Source organism: Peromyscus maniculatus, chromosome 7, assembly GCF_049852395.1.
Source record: "Peromyscus maniculatus bairdii isolate BWxNUB_F1_BW_parent chromosome 7, HU_Pman_BW_mat_3.1, whole genome shotgun sequence".
NCBI lineage: Eukaryota > Metazoa > Chordata > Mammalia > Rodentia > Cricetidae > Peromyscus > Peromyscus maniculatus.
In genome coordinates, this window is record NC_134858.1 from 42,161,961 (window position 1) to 42,179,305 (window position 17,345).

At 49.4% G+C, this 17,345-nt stretch overlaps 1 protein-coding gene across 1 annotated transcript in view; it reads left to right on the forward strand.

The window, feature by feature from the left end:
- Smim35 (small integral membrane protein 35) overlaps positions 1-17,010 on the forward strand; it is a 79,847-nt gene extending 62,837 nt beyond the window's left edge. Inside the window, exons 2-5 of the mRNA XM_042280811.2 lie at positions 6,415-6,531; positions 7,821-7,854; positions 8,922-9,055; positions 14,151-17,010. Of these exons, the coding sequence (XP_042136745.1) occupies positions 6,415-6,531; positions 7,821-7,854; positions 8,922-9,021 (251 nt within the window). The 3' untranslated portion in view covers positions 9,022-9,055; positions 14,151-17,010. The remainder of the gene's footprint in view (positions 1-6,414; positions 6,532-7,820; positions 7,855-8,921; positions 9,056-14,150) is intronic.
- Positions 17,011-17,345: the final 335 nt, after the last annotated feature.

Here is a 17,345-nt window from a genome sequence, read left to right on the forward strand (position 1 = left end):
ACACTTTTGGGTCTGGAGGTGTAAATACCTTTTAGCTGTTACAGTTTCTTACTTGATGATCCCTGGACTCCAGTTCTGTGGTGGTCCTTATCGGGGACTATGGGGGTCCAGCCCCTCAATAGTCCCCTCCCAGGGTCTGGAAAGAATCTACAACCAGCTGATAATTAATCTTTAATGAGAAGAAATGAATCTATGTACACGAAACTCCTTAGTCCATATACTTTTTTATTCTGTGACAGTTATAAGCTTATATTCTGCTCTCATATTTAGGTCATCTTTAGCCTGATTTCTCTCTACACTTGTCTGTGATCCCCTCTAGGTTCTATCCTAATTCCTTCATCTAGTTCTGCCCCTTCTAGGTTCTCATCCATCTTGTTCCTTCCCATATCATCTCCTCTTCCGTCTCCTCTCTCCTCTTCTCGTTCTACCTCATCTTGTTCTTCCCCATCTGGCTCTTTCTCATCTTCCATCTTGTTCCTCTAGTACTCTCTTGTAGCCTTTCAATCTACTTCTTCCCCATCTCAGTTTGTTCCTCTCAAGTTCTTACCCATCTAGTTCTTCCATTCTCTTTTCTCTTCTCTGTCCTCTCGTGCCCTGGGAGTCCTGGTATATATAAACTTACAAGCAGTATTCCCTTAGCAGTGCAAAACCAGGCTTCCAGGGTCAAATGGAGGGGTGATAAGAATCACATAGGGAGGCAATAACTGTTAATTATCATTTGCAACCTCAAAGGGAAGTGACCAATGGGGAAATGAATTAACTAAAGGCTAAATTCAGGTAATATCTAAGAAGAGGACTCTTATGTGCTCAACTATGATCTTAAACGTGGTTGGTAGAAAGTGTTAAGAATCTATAAGTTGCTAGGGATGGGAGAAAATAAAACTGTCTTCTTTTTTCCTGTAGCTCCTATCTGTCCAAGCTATCTGCTGTTTTTTCTGCAGGGTGGGGGAAAGTGTGCTCAGTCGCTAGGCAACCTGTGTACAGCTAGATGCCTCTGGTGATAGTTAAAGGGAGATCTGGAACTGGTGGTAAGGTTTGGGAAAAGAAGTAAGGCTTAATTGGCACATCCTCCAGGCCTTCTCAAACAGGTAGCCTGGATGCTTAAGTCTGTTCTTAGAGAGTACAGAGGTGTCTCTGATAAAGTACTTTCCTCCATCTGGGGATGGACCTGGCCAGATGCTGCCAATGATGATAATTACAGGGAGGCTTGAACTGGGGTTCTGGCTGAGCATAGCTGTCAGCGCAGAAGGTTATCTAAATATTCCTAGAAGTGGTTAGGTAAGGAGTTAGTGGTCTATCAAGTTGGTAAGGCTGTAAGAAAGGAGGGTCCGAGCTGAATTGTGTAAAGCTATTACTTAACGTCCACCTGACCTAGGTGGTGTCTCCTTGTGGAATTTATCTTAAATCAGGAGACTTGCATGTGGACTGTTATTACTGCTAATCCTTGAAAGTAGCCAAGGGAGATATCTGATTCCAGAGAAAGCCTTTCCTGAGGCTGTTCTCCAAATACCTGGAATGTGTATGTCCAGAGAGTGATCAGTCCACATTGTTAGCCTTTCTTAGGGAAAAGTCAATTGGGAAATCTATGAAGGCACACATGATTTTCATAACAGAATACAGCTGATATATAACAAGCCAAGTAACACCAAAAACTCCTTGGGATTTGGTTTCCTCTGGAGGAATTCCCTGATTCCTCCAGGTAGTGACTTTGCCATAACCAGCTGAGTTCTTATGATATTCCTGTGGCCCGCAGCAGGTCCTGTAACCATTAGCTGAGCAGTTAATTAGAAGAGGGAACTGGGAAGAGAAAAGCTTGTGGTGCATGAGAACTTATTTCTGTGGAATTAGGGACAAGGCAGAGATCAGGGCCCTGTCTGTGTGCATGAGGAGTAGAAGCACTGCTGACAGGCTGGAGTGAGGCACATGGAGGGAGCAATGAAATGAAAGCTCCTACCTTAGCTGGAAAATCTCTTCCCATTAAATAACCCTGAGAGCACAATTAAGTCTGGTGAGGTGGGTAAGGCTGTCCTCCCTACCCCAACAATAGGGAAATGAGGAGAGGTGAGTCCCCAAAACTCCCAGGACTGGGTGAGTGGCTCTGGTGTCCAAAAGGAAAGAAATGGATTGCTTCCATGCTGTGTCTGGGTTCCCTGCAAGCGAGCCTGTGGCCGAGCCTCAGTCTGTTGGAGGTCTCAGCTTGATGCTCCCATGCCCCTCAGTGCCTGGGTGCAGTCAGCTGACCCGTTGTCTTTCTAGGGGCACTTTGAACAAGGCTCAATTGATGGCCTGGCAGGGCATGCACTAGCCCGCATGGCTTCCCCCTCCCTGCCCCCCTGCACTTAAAACAGGGACCCAGTGGCTTTCGGGAGCCAGCCGGGCAGTGTGTGCCAGCACTTGTCAATTCTGTTCTTAGGCTTTTTTCATCTCTCCCCCGGCACACCTTAAATGCCATAGCTGAAACTTCACCCTGTGGAGTCAGGAGCCTTGCTCTCCAGATGTTTAAGTTTTAGTCCTATGTCAGGGAGGTCTGGGGGACAAGAGACATATTTTGTTCCATGTCTTGAATTTTTTTTTTCCGATGTCTGTTGGCTTGAGGACAACTTTAGGAAGACCTGCCAGGAGGCAGGGTGTAAACTGATCTCTGGCTAAAAACTGATCTCTGGCTAAAGAGCCATCTTGATTACTGTGATCCCCATGTGGGTCCTGATCGTAAACTTGTTTCCATGGATCCTAGCCTGCTTTCAGACCCATCTGTGCTTCTCACTGCAGCCTGAGAATGAGTGGGAGGAGTTAAGGTGAGTTAAGGTGAGAGCCAGGGTTGGACAGAAGTGGCCCATCTGATACTGTAGAGCCTGCCCAATACGAGAGGGCAGAGAGCGGAGCGTGGAGCACAGAGTGAAGAACAGACAAGATAAGGTTCTTGGAAGTCAGAGATTCCTTAGGTTCAGGGATGCACGTGGTCAGGAGAAAGAGAGTCAGAAGGTGAGAGGGGCTTTGGAGCGTGGGTAAAAGCGTGGGGATAAGGTTACTCTCTTCATTTGCCCGTTTGCTGGCAGAAGTTAGGTAAATCCTGTGAAAGATTGGGGTTCAAGCAGCCAAATTTAATGGTATCTGGGGATATTTAGGAAGTCCCTATGTCCCATGGCTGCAGCGCAGAGAGAGAAAAATAAAAAATTAAAATAAAGAAACGGGATCAGACTCCAGTCCCGGGGCGTCCCCGAGAAGGATCTATGAATCAGCACAGGTTACGCCCTGCTTCGTCAAGAGAGGAGTAAGGGCTGGGAGCATACCAGTACAAGAACCCCAGGGGTCTGACAGAATTGACCTCTTTGTCAAGAGAGAGAATGAGTTGGTTACTGTGCAGCCCGAGGGTCCCCCGGGGGTCTGGTGCAAGGAATATAGCTCAGGCTGCAGTGGTGGGAAACGGCGGGGGTCCAAAAGGGGAAAAACTCATCTGTCTGGTTGGCGGGTGAGGGTCCGGGAGCTGGGCAAATGAAAAAGCGGAGCGGGCAGTTGCAGGCCCTTGGTATAGGTTTCTGACAAGGCTCAGCCCTGGATGCAGAGCGGGCTGAATGTCCTATCCAAGTACACGGCACAATAAAAGAATGATAAGCGGCACTGGTTGTGGTGCTGGTTACTGGCGGAAATACCCAGTATCAGTATTCAGAGCTTTATTAGGAGGAAAGGGGGGGAGGACAGGAGAGAGGAAAGTCAGGCCTGGAGAGGAAAGTCAGGCCTGGAGAGGAAAGTCAGGCCTGGAGAGGAAAGAGAGAGAAAGATGGTGGGATGGGGGAGAGGGAGCAGAGCAGAGAGAGAGGGTGGGGTCTGCATCCGGCTTTTAAGGGCTCCCGGTATGGAGCTACACACCACGCCTGCGCTGATTGTGTGACCATGGTAGTCGCCAGCTCACACTGATGACGTAAGATGCAAGACCATTTGCTTAACTCCTGGACTGCGCATGTGCAGTCACACAGCTGGAGTGAGGGCAGAATTCTAACATCTTGGGCTAGCACACGGCTCTTCACAGTTCTCCTATCCTGTTCTCGTTCCCACTGAGACAACTTCTAGCTCAGTGCTTTTCAACATGTTTTTCTGCCTGTTCTAGTCCCTTGGTATGTGACACAGGCTAATTTTTTAGAGCGAGAATTTGTTGCTTATGGTTTTGAAGGCTGGGATATTCAAGGTAAGGTGACAGAAGGTTTGGCATCTGAAAGGGCTGTTCTCTGCTTCAAGAGGGTGGGTAGTGGACGCTATGCCCTTATACATTTGCAGAGGTACCGAAGAGCACAAATCCATTCCACCAAGCCTTTCTGTATGGTTGCTAATCCCTTTGAGACTCTGGTAACCTTTACTGTCATGCTGTTAGTAGCAGGGACAAATGTAGTTGACAAACTCAAGTGTGCCAGAGATGTGACTCCGTTGTTCCTAGAACCTAATGTCTAGTTTTAGTCTTAATTGGCTCGGATGACAGACTCTCCAGCAGTGTTGGAGATCCCTGTTCCTCCTTAGTTCTAAGGGAGTTAAAGAGTCTGGAGGAGCAATGAGGAGTTCCTGATGTCACTAGCTCACACCAACACCCACGGTGATCTACATGGTGATGGGTTTGAGCATCAATTAGGCAAGGTACGGCAGAGGGGTTCTGGGGACCCTCCACGTGGCTTCTTCAGGTCTGCAGGGGCTCCATGACTCCTCTGCCTCTCTTGGTGATGAGCTGTTGATTGTCCCAGGCTGTGACACGGCATAGCAGCTCTAAGGCTGTCTGAGACTCCATTTACCCAGGTGCTATTCTTAAGTGGGTTCTGACTGTCTTTCTGGGGCTCTGCCTAGCTCTGGGTTCCCACAATTCTATCTGAGAATCCTGCTGTCTCTTTTGGGCTCAATTTTTGGGTAAAGAGCATGGATTCCCTCTCTGAGATTCACTGACATCATTGTAAACTACTTGTCCTTCATCTCCTGATTTTTCCCTAGGCTGGGGATTCTTTTCTAACATAGCCAGGAGGGCCAATCTTATTCTTACTTCCTGTCCAAGCTGTGAATATCTTCCCTTTCTCTATGGGTCTGGGTTTCTGAAACTTATGACTAGAAAGAGAGACCCTGTCTTTTCTACATTTGACAGTCATTTTGTCTTCAGGAGTGGAGAACAATAACCTTCTTTTTCTTCTTTTGACAGGTTCTCATTATGTACCCCTGGCTGGTCTAGAACTCAGTATATATAGTATTGCCTTAAACCCACAGAGACCCACCTGTCTCTGCCTCCCAAGTGCCGCCATGGCTGACTTTAACCTTGCTATTTTACTGGGAAGGAAGATCAGGAGCTTGAGAGAGTGGTTTGGGTGAAGCAAATAGTGATGTACTTAATAACACACTTGCAGTGTTTGATGAATCTGGTGGTGATAATGATGACACAGTAATGATATCATTAACATCTGTTGAGTACATAGTGTGTGCTGGGTCTGATCCCAAAGACCTTCTTTTCCTGACATCTCCATTAATCGTCCCAGTAACTGTGCATTTTGTGTTAGTCTCAATAATCCACCAGAACTGCTGAAATCTAGAAGGGTAATGCAAATGATGGGGCTGGACTTCATGCACTAGCCTACTCCCAATGTCTGTGCTCAACCGACACACCTCTCAGACTTGTGGTAACATCCCTCGAGCCTCTGCCCCTCAGGACACAGGGAGTCATTCTATTTCTCTAGCATACTTCAAAAGCATCCCCTTCCTCACCTGCACAGGTGAGCTGCCATGGTGTGCCCAGCATCAGCCTCAGAGCCTGGTCACTCTCTGTGTTTCTGTTCTGTCCTCTCACGACCCCGCCACACCTCAGTCCCCCCCCCACCTCACCCCGCACACGCTTCCAAACACTCTTTGTCTCCTGCTCTTGGCTTAGCCTTAAAAATAACATGTTCAGCCGAGAGCTCAGCCCACAAAAGGGAAGAAGGAACAAGAGCAAAGAGCAGGCAGAGTGCTGTTTGGGTAGACTGGGCACATGGCTCTGCAAAAGGAGGAGAGACCTGGGATCCTACGGTCTGTGTCCTTCAGGGTCTCCAGGCTGCCCCTCCTGGCCACTATGATTATGCTGAGGCTAGGCCTCCCAGGTTCTTCTTCGAGTAGGCAGAGCATCTTCTATTAAGTAAAGTGCCCATGACTTCGGAATCTCCCCAGTCATGAAGTATCTGTTGCTAGAGGGGTGCTGTGCCTTTGGATTAACATGCTGAAGATACCACACAAATGCAGTTTCAAAATTCAGGCGTCAGACATTCCCACGACAGCACAGTAGGGCTGAACTAGCCAGTTTAGCCTGGCAGGCTTCTGGAGGACTGTGGTGGGTGGAGGTGGGAGGAAGACAAGGGAGTTGTGAGGTGGTGCAGGGCTTTGGTACGGTGGATGTGAGGACTCATGGCTTCTCTGCAGGTGAGGACTCCATCAGCACACTGGGCATGATCCTTGGAGTGGGATTGTCACTGCTGCTTGTGTCCATCCTGGGCTACAGCCTAGCCAAGTGGTACCAGCGCGGGTACTGCTGGGACGGTGAGTGAGCCCCATGCCAACCAGCCCCAAGCTCTGCTCTGCCCTTCCTCATCAGTAGAGCTGGCAAGGCTGGGCGGGGTGGCAAGCCTTTCAGCCCAGCGAGATGCAAAAACATTTCCTCTGGTGGTTGCAGTGGTTGAAGATTCGAGTGAACAGCTGAGCAGTTGAAGCGCACTTGCGGGGTGGGGTGGGGTGGGGTGGGGTGGGGTGGGGGTGGAGGGTGTGCTCAGATGGGAAGGTGGGGGCGGGGTTCAGATGGGGAGGTGGGGCCTTTATTGAGGGACTGGAGGCTCCTCCCACTCGAAGAAGCAGCCAGCTTCTATTTTTTTTGAACTCCCCAAGACTAAGAGCAGTGCCTGGAAGGCCAGGGCGGCAAGCTGGCTCCTTATGTGTCAGTCTCTTGTGTCTCCTGCATACGTCCCCAACCCTTTGATGTGTCTTCCGGAATTTGCTGTGGTCTTTTCAACTGGGGAAGCCAGGAGAGCATGCTGGGACACTGACAGAGGAAACCTCCCAGGGGTTCATTTACAAGGATCTATTGAGCATCTACCGTGTACCAATGTACTTTTCCTCCGCATGTGTTTTTAAAATTCCACACAATGAAGAAGTTATTATATTTTTGCCCTGTTCTTATATATGGCCTTGATATGGATACAAGGCTGACCTCAAACTCCCCCTCTCTCTGCCTCAGCCTAGTGAGTTCTGGGAATAGAGCCAAGCATCATCATGTTTAGCTACAGCCTACGTTTTTTGTTTTTTTTGTTTTTTTTGTTTTTTTTTTTTTTTGGAGACAGTCTCTAGCCCAGGCTGGCCTTGAATTATCTATGCAGCTAAGGAGACCTTGAACTTCTGAACTTCTTGCCTCCACCTCTCAAGTGCTAGGATTACAGCTGCACACTACCACACCTAGTTTATGCTGTGTTTGGGAAGGAACCCAGGGCTTCACACATGCTAGATAAGTACTCTACGAACTGAGTGGCGTCTTCATCCCTCAGCTTCCATTATTGAAGTAGACAGGTATGCGGTGAAAATCATAGAGTTGGAACATGAAGCTGGAGTGAAGCTTAGGTCTGGTTCTTTGTGGGGGGCTCTGTGCTAGAATTGCTTCCTTCCTAGGGTGATCAGGGCTCCTGTTAGAAGGACCCTGAAGGGTCTTGAGAACCCCACACCACAGCCCAAGGCCAGCCTGTTTACCCTATGGGCAGGCGAGGGAAGCACCACATGTTCCCAGAGAGATGATAGTCACCTCCCCTGGAGATCTTCACTCTTGTTTCTGGTTGTCTTCCCAGGGCCTAATTTTGTCTTCAACTTATACCAGATCCGGTGAGTAGATCCAAGACAGATCTGGGTGGGCTGGCATTGGGGGCTGAATATAATGAAAAAGGAATTAGAGACAGAAATGGAACTTATTTGCTTCCCTTCCCTGGCTTTCTCCATGCTTCCTAAGCAAACCAGAAATACTCCATTTAAGAAAGTTCTCAGAGTAAAGCATGCCTACAAACAGCACCATGGGAGGCCCTCTTGACAGCAGTCATCCTAGTATTCACTCTCAGACAGAGAACATGCCACCCAAGTATCCATCCATCTACCCACTCCTCCACTCATGTACAAACTTATCTACTCATTATCCATCCATCCATCCCATAACACCCACCAATCATCCATCCATCAACCCACCCACCCACTTATTCATCAATCTACCTGTCCACCCACCCCACTACCCACCAGTTCATCTATGCGCCACCCATCTGCTCTACTCATCTACCCATTAACCCCCATTACTCATCCATGAGTCCATATATTCATTCATGTATGCATCCACTCATAGATGCACATATGCATTCATGTACTCATCCATGCATGCATGCATGTATCATCCTTCTATTCACCTATACACTATTCATCTATCCATCCATCCATCCACTCACTTACCTGTCCACCTATTCATTATTTTTTAAGAGAAGTTTTATTATAGCCAGTTTTATGGTATTTATTTCCAAGAACACAAAGATGACTTGGCATATTTTCTGTCCATAAGTGTGTCACTGTCAATGCTGGAGACAAATCTGATTGCAAATAATGCAATCTTGGGCACAGTGTAGGATTCAAAAAAGAAGAGAAATCAAAGAAAGTCATGGATTTGAGGAACAGAAGTCAGGAAGACCTCTCGGGGTACATTGTCTCACTATTTCCTGCCACTGGGCAGACCTGCTTCTCCTCTGGCCCTGAGAGATGAGATGAATCTTCTTCTGGAAGATAAGTCAGTGAGCCAGTGACCTAGAGATTGTCCCTATTTCTAGGAACCACTTTGTAGGTTCTAGTTTAGGGAGACAGGCCCCAGGGAGAGGCTGGTTCTCAGTTTCAATGGCTTTATTGGAAATCTGTCTCAGGAACCTGAAGGACTTAGAAGTGGGGCCACCCTTCACCATCAGTGGCCACATGAGCAGTCCAGATGGCGGCTACATGAAGTTCTCCAATGAAAGAGTCTGATGGAGATGCATCTAGCCTCTGGAGGTCAGAAGAGGTGAGTAGGAAAACTCCTGAGTGGGTCTGATGTCTGAGTAAGGTCTTATGAGGGCCCAGGCCGTCAAGCCTAGCACCGAGGATCACTCACAACACAAATACATTACTCAATCCTTCTACTCTTTCTTGGGAGAGTCAGGTAAGATTGATGGCATAGCAAAGCCCTTCCCAAGCCATTTTCTCTTTTTAGCATCTCTTTACACAGGGAAAAGGCTCCTGGGTCATCATGAGCTCCTTCAGCCTTCCTGGACCCTGAAAGCCTGGCCTGGCCCTGAGTGTGGAGAATGAGAAGCCTTCTCTGGGTCCTCTTCCAGCTCTCATAGAGTTGGACCTCTGTGGATGGGCCTGACCACCCTTAGCAGTTTTCTTATGGGACTCGGAGAAGCAACTGTCCCCTGGGGTTAGAAATGTGTTCCAGGAGAGAAAGTCTCAGGAAGCATAGCCAGGCCAGCCCGCCTTCTCCTGTCCAACACAGCCCAGAGTGGAAAGGGCCCCAGAACCCACAGGGTAGGTTGTCATGTAAAGTTGATACCAGGGGCTGGAGAACCAGTCATCTTCATTTGGGAGTTACGTGGTTAGAACAGTGTTTTCAGACATGGTTTTTAACCTTTCCATCAGTGGCCAGCTTCCTTGAGGGCTGAACTTGGGTCTTTACCTTGTCCTTCCCACCTCCGTGTTTGGTTTGGCCATTTTCCACCTTTCCTCATGGGTGCTGGTGCCCTCTGACCCATCCTCCCTTTAGTGACAGGCCTCAGTGCCCACCACACATGGCCAGAACAATTAGAAACCATGTCCCTGTTTAAGCTCCTGAACTGGGATGGGCATGGGGCACAGGGTGGGTTCTATCCCCTAGTCTCTGCTGTCCTGTACAAGGCCCTCCCCACATGGCAGAAAGCAGCTGGAGGTGTGGAGCAGCAGGGAGCCCCTGGTGGAGCAGTGGGGAGCCCCTGGTGGAGCAGTGGAGAGCCCCTGGCTGAGGCTGAATGAAGCAGCTAAGAACAAGGACTGTAGAGCACGTTACCTCCCTCTACCTCATCGCTTCTTCCTCTGCATGTGACCTACTGGATGGAGGTGGAGCTGGTCCTAGGAGATGTAGCTCAGTGAGTGTTTGGTATAAAGTGGTTCCATCCAGAGAGGCTGAATCCCTGGATCAGCTGTGGCTGAAGGAAGGCATAAGAGACCTGGGCTGTTCAAGTCCGCCACTGCATCAACCAGCCCCAAGGATGCTGAGGCCAGCACAGAGACAGGAAGGGGAGAGCTGGCCCTTATTTGTTCTCCTTATCCTCATTGTTGCTGAGGCCCCCTGTGCTTATTTGTTTTGTGTTTTTCTTCTCTCTCACTGGCCTACAGCAGACTGCAGAGGAAGGAATGAGCCAGACCTAGCAGGTTCTTCCTGCTTCCTGCCAGGGCTGGGGACCCTTTTATTCCCAGCTAAGATAGGCTTGAACACCACACACCAAGCCTGTGGAGAGAGACCCTTCACAGCTTTGGATCCTCTCCCTTCCTCAAAGAACTCCTTCCTGTGAGAGATGCAGAAAGGGGAGTCTGCTGCCTTCGGCTTCCTTCTTCCTCGGATACCAGCTCTGCAGGCTGAACCCTGCTTTTGAACTCACAGGTTACGCAGCCCCAATAACACTCTCAACTCTGGCGTGGTCGGCATGGCCTGTGGCGCCTATCAGGTCCCTTGGAAGTGCCCGGGACTCAGCAAACCTTTTAGGAACTTGAAAGGAGGATGAGACTGGAGCCCCAGGTAATCCTGGGCCCAGGCTGGTGGCTTCAGGTGAGGACAAGGACATCTGCTGTGGACTGGGAGAAGAGTGGGTATTTCCCATGCCCAGAAGCAGAAGCGAGAGAGAATTGCTTCCTCTTTCTGAGCCTGCTGACGTGCTCTGTGTTCCCCTTATGCCCTCCCTCCCCCGTTTTCCTTACTTCCGCTGGCCCATGGTATAGCAGTTTGCCCTGGACGGTGGCTCCACCCTAGGAGTCCTCCGTTGAAGGCTGTGAAGGGGCAGATTTTAGCTTTCTCAGAAATGGACTAGACACCAAGCAACAGGTCTGTGAGGCTCGACACTCAGATTCTTCGCCATGCCAGGGCCTCCCCAGTCCTCCTCCCTGCTCCCCTTTCCTTCTTGAACCCACTGGAGAGTCTGCTGCGCTGAGAGCTACAGGCTGCAGTCTCTCTGTTGCCCGGCTCCTCTTTCGTGTCCTTCCCGGGGCTGTGCTCAGCCTAGGACATCCTCTTCTCCTGCACCCCAACCCCCCTGTCCACTTCCAGACTTTGTGGACCTCAACTCCTGTCTTTCCTGAGACTCACCTCAGGACTCAAAACTAGACACCATTCATTTGGGGCTCTGTTGTAGATGGCCAGGTTTCCTCCCATGTCCTGTTTCCCAACCCTTTGTGGCCAGGGGTCTCTAGCAACCCTTCAAATGAAGGACAGTACATAAGCTTACTATGGATTAGAATTGACTGGAGAAGAAAGAGACGGCAGCCTCATTCTGGAAAAGAATGCCTAGCCACCTGAGGAGAACTGGTCAGCTTACACATTTTCATGCATGCTTCTGCATTTTGAGCCTTGTGGCCACCCTGTGGCACAGAGATTATTATTGTCCCATTTTACACATAGGAAGACTGAGGGAGTCAGAGAGGTAGTATGCTTTGTCTAGGACTGCCCAGCACTCACCAGCTGTACTGGAGCCTGAGCAGAATCTGTGGCCTCAGGGACAAAGTCTCACCTTAGGGCTTATCAGGGTAAAGACTTGTCATTGTATAAAAGGATCTAGTTCTTATTCTGTCCTGTGGTGCTGTGTGACCATCACGCTGGTCATGCCATTTATTTGAGCATCTATTTCAGCATTGGGAAAGCAAAAGACAAGATTATTTCTTGAAGGTTCCTCTTGACTCATACCTTGTCTATCAGAAAATAACTAATCTCTTATATCAGTGGCCTGGGCACACTCCAACTCCAGCTGTTCAGTAAATAGTTAAAAGATGCAAGCATGATATGAGGTTTTAACTCCGATTTAGGAGCTGGCTGTTAAAAGTTGGCTGCTGAGGTCCCCTAGATGCCAGGAGTCTGGGACTGTAACTACTATTAATTTTTCCGCATCTTGCAGAGATCTGGCAGGGACTGAAAACTGGACCACTCCTAAACTAGTCAGTATCGGAAGGGCAGATCTCACATTTGTTGGACACAGACTGATCAGGGCAGGGGCTCCAGGTACCCAGTCTCACGTTAGCCTCACAGGTAGGGAAACAGAGGCTGGGGAAACAGACACTCAGGTGGAGTGAGAATTTACCTTCCTTAAATCCTGGGTTGCTGGCTTGGAGCATCAGGCCAAGGGGCAGTTACTCTCTGATGTCTAGCTCCCAAGAAACTGGCTTCTCCCTCCAGCGAGATGCTAACCTGCACAATGATGGGTGGGCCTTTCAGGGCTCAGGCCTCCTGGCTTGATCTCAGCTCTGAGCTTCTCACTCACCTACTTCCTGGTCTTCCTTTTACTTTTTATTCTCTGTTTGATTTCCAAATTGCTACATCCTGGCTCACGTATCACATCGCCAAGGAGCCTTCTTTAAGACTCATGGGTCTTGTTCTCTTCTGATTTTTACTTATAAATACTCTCTGGCTCTCTTAAGTTCATGATTTCAATCATTCATTCATTCATTCATTCAGTTTCTCTACTCCTCCAGGTACTGGGCTGGCCTCATGGGGAATCCAGTCTCTCTGGAGATTAACCTGATCTCTCCCACTTAGGCTTTACATCTCTTCCAGTCCCCTGTTATGCCTTGTGTGCTTTGGGTCCCAGGCAGGAACTTCTTAGGAAAGAAGTGGAAGGGTCCTTCAGTCTCTTGGGGGCGTCTTGCACATTGGCCCAAGCCTGGTCCATGCCTGGTGCTCTTAACACTCACACTGGTCATCTCTTCTCCTTCCCTGTCCTCAACCACATCCCACGCCGTGTGTGTGATCACATGCCTTTCTAGAGAAGGGCACACACAGATGGAGAGCTTTTCTACCAAGAGACAACCTCAGGGATGCTCACAGCCATAGCATCTCCTTTGAGTCTGCATGGCCTTGCTCCAAGCCAGGGTCAGTAGGGTAGGTTCAGGTGACAGGACCAAGAAGACCACAGTCTATGGTGCTGCTTTCAATGCTCCAGGGGTTTGAGAAGGTCAAAACAGGAGCAGATGGAAGTATCATGTTATTTTTAAAAACTGCTTAGTGAGCAAAACCCAGCTAGAAAGTGGCAATGTTTGAGCAAAAGCTGATACAAAACAGGAAGCTAGTGGCCTGGTGAATTCTCACACTTGGGGACCAGAAGTGAAAATGTTCTGTCTGCCCAGAGGAACAAAAAACCGACAAAACAATAAGTGGGGCTGTGCTGGAGGCCATAGTGGACCCCGCCCTTCCCGCCCTCCCATACATCCCTACCCTCCCTTCTGCAGAGTCCTGGGCTTGGCTTCCCCTCCTCAAAGCCTTGGGTAGGATTTCTCATACACAAGCAGAGGACTGCTGGGAGAAAGGTGGGTGGGAAATGGAAGAAGCCTCTCATCTTCTAGTCTAAGCCCAGCCCTTCTCCTTATAGACTGTGGGCTGAGATCCTCTGGGTCCCAGGGACCTTGTTTATGTAAGGTTGCCATCAGAAACTTTGAGGCTTCTCCCAGCTGTGAGACCATTTCCCAGTGGGTAACTTCATTCCCACCATGATGGGGTGAGGGTGGGGGAGAGGTGAATGGACACTGTGTGTGTGCATACACATACATACAGAATTGAGCCAGCCGGGAGGATCATGTCTAGTTGCCTGTCACAGTCTCAGGAGGTTTGGCATGCTGGGTACCCAATGAATGTTTGCCCCAAGGGTGGATGAATGCGTGCTGAATGTTTTCAGGCCCCTTTGCCTTGTCTCCTGGATGTATTCTCTTGCCTTATATTTCCTGTTTGGTCTGCAGCCCTAAGTCCTACAGCACATAGGAACTGCAGAGTGAAGAAAGAGGGAAGGGAGTGATCATAGAACCATGTGACTGAGAGGAGAGAGGATGGCCAACGTACAGTCAAGCTTTCGCTCAGAGTTGCCTCTAGCTCTCTCTCTCTCTTCTAGGTCCAGGCTAACGTCTCCCAAGCACCTGCTTTGCTCAGTCTTCCATGACCATCATAATCATCTCGATGCTTCCTGAACTGCTTCCACCTGCGTTCAAACGCTTCTTTGACATGAATGGAAAAGTTCTACTCATTCATGCATTCACCAAAGGTTTGTTGAGTGCTCATTACTATGCACTACCATTGACTGGGTGTAGAGGGCACAGACTTCAATCAAGAGGAGTTCCTGCTGTCAATGAGCTGGAAGGAGTGTTGGCTAAAGGACCTTCCACGGAAGCAGTATACCCAGAGAACTAATGGCATGGTCAGCTTCGACACTATCTCCATCTGACAGATCAGAAGACTGAGGTCCAGACAGACTCATTTGCAAAGAACAGATCATGCCTAGAACCCAGAGAAGCAGTCTTTCCAGTCCCTGGGCATGCCCCTGGGGCCTCTCCATCTCCCAATAGCCTTGCTGTGCTAGTTGATTAGTCTGAGTGGACCTTGCTGTGGTTTGGTTAGCCTGAATGAACAGATACCATGCGCTCACCCTGCCTCCCCATGCTCCACCCCATACCAGGGTATACAGCACTGGCTCTATTACCTCTGCTGACTCTTTGCTAGCTTGGAATCCTGGGTTCAGATCTTCTATGGCCTGTCACGGACTCCATGCCTGAGCCTTCCCACCTCCACTTACTTCTTTCCAGTGAGTCCAGCAGCAGTGTACTTAGCACCTACACTGTATTTCACACCCTTGCAGGTGCAGAGGGCACCCAGAGCGATACTTCACACTTCCCATTTCATTTTCACAGGACGGCCACCTAGTGACAAGACACGCAGGGTCTGAGTTGGCCAGGGGTGGGGGGGCTTTGCCGAGGGCACGTGGGTGGCCTTGAAACAGCAAAGTGGGAGAAGAGCTTTTGGGGATGGGGAGCAGTGAGGATGTGAAAGGGATGAAAATGAGAAGGGGCTGGAGCCAGGACGGAGGTTTTTGGAGAACCTTCTGAGCAGAGACTTTGAGTGCTGTCTTCCCAGTTGTCGGTAGAATTCAAAGCTCGAATTTGCATTTCAGCCCTTCAGCTCAGTCAACAGTAGGGACGATTTTTCAGTGGTGAGGGATGCTGGGGGCATATGAGAAATGGTAGAGACAATGGAAATTAAGGAGAAAATGCTCGCTCCTATTCAGAGACACTTCACTCCTCTCCAGGCACCGGAGAAATGAACGTGGATTAGCAGTTGAGGAAGCAGGAGTTGTTGGGGCCCTCCATGAGTGCATTTGGGGGGGGGTTGGGCCAGGGGCTAAAGAAGGGAGCTGGTGTGTTGAGGAGTGGCCATTTCTGGCAGAGGCTGCAGGGCTGCAGGATGCTGCTCACGCGTGCATCACGCATGTTATGTACAGAGTGTAGCAGTCTGTAAATGGGACTGCTCTTCTAAAGAGCTGATTATGAAGGGAAGGAAGGAAGGGGTACTGTGTCTACTCTTCCCTGCTCATGCCCACTCCAGAGTCCGTGACTCTGCAGGTGGGGTAATTCACTAAAGGGAACACTTGGCTGTTACATCACCCCCTAGTTTGGGGCTGTGGCTGTCTGAAGATCCCTGAGGCTCCTGGCTGGGGTCTGCAGTGCACATGCCAAGCTCAGGCATGGTTCTGGACACTCTAGGCCAATAGGATGGCTGCCTGCTCCTCCTAGAGATAACGAGTCTGGTGAATATCCCGAGTTTACGGGCTGTAGATGGCCAGGAACCCTCTCCAGACCTGTCTTCTCATCTCTATGCCATGAGGACAAATCCACCCACGATACAAGTCTCACAGAGAACACAGAGCACTTGCCTCAAAATCCCCAGCCCTGAGCCCTAACCCAGGACCACTCCCATCCTGAGAGCTACTTAAATATCTTCCTCTGCATGAAATACCACCACTGAGGCAAAGCTCAGCTTCTCCCAGGTCCCCAACACCTTCACCCCGCCACACCATGTTTTCCCTTCCATACCCATGTTATGCACTGCTCTCCATCAGGTTCAAGTGGCAGTCAACGCTTGACCCTTTCTTTGTCCCCAGCCTGCTGTCCTGTCTGGCTTTCCTTGAAGTGTCCTTTGGATTTGTTCATTCTTCTCTAGTCCCATTGCCCTTGCTCAATGTATGTGTATAAAGCATCTCTATGGACTGAAGGTTGGTGCCCCACCCCCCAGCCCTCAGTGGTGTAGTCCTAACCCCTTAATATGATGGTGGGGCTTTTGGAGGCTATTGGATGAGGTCATGGAATGGAGCCTCATGATGGGATTAGTGTCTTCATACAAGGAAGAGACCAGAGATAACTTTCCATTATGGGTGGTGTAGCTCCAAGTTACCTATAGACAAGGAGCACCACCCTCTCCCCGTGGGAGCTGGATGAGCTAGAACTGTGATCCTTGACTTCCCAGCCACCCGCAAGCTTCTGGTTAAAGCTCCGCCCCCTCCCCCCTCCCCCTCCAATGTGCTCCTACAGCCAGAGGGAAGGCAGCTTCCTACACTGCTTATCTACTTCCTGCCTCATTCTGGGTGCAGGATACTAGTTTCTTTCATGGCACTTATCACAGCTTGCGACACTTGTTAATACTCAGTTGCTTGATCTTTATAACCAGGCAGTCTGCTCCATGAAGCCAAGGCTGAATACCACATCTGGCATATGGTAGGTAACCGCTGAAGAAATGAAATGCTGGGCTGGCCAGGTGGGTCAGTGGGTAAAGGCCCTTGCGGCCAGGCCTGATCATTTGAGTTCCATCCCTGGAATCCATATGGTAGAAGGAAAGACCAAGACAGCTGTAGGTTGTCCTCTGACTTCCACATACATCACACACACACACACACACACACACACACACACACACACACACACACACACACACACACACAAAACAAAGCAACAACAACAAAAATCAGAAAAAAAAAAAACAAATTAAATGGCTGGCTTCAATAAAGGTCTCCCTGTTTTCTGCCCAGTTCCTTGTGTTAAATGACTTGTGCTTTGGCCAGAGTAACCTTTTAAGAACACGAATTTTTATCATCCTACCCAGTCCTTCCTCGTCAGTGTTTACAGAGTCCCAGCACCCTGTTTGGAGATTTACGGGAAATCCAGTGAACTTGAGATCACTCTGACAATGAGAGGCACCATGGGCCTTCTCATTAATAGCAATGCACTTAGTTTAAATTGTGGGTTTGTTTCAAAAGAAACCC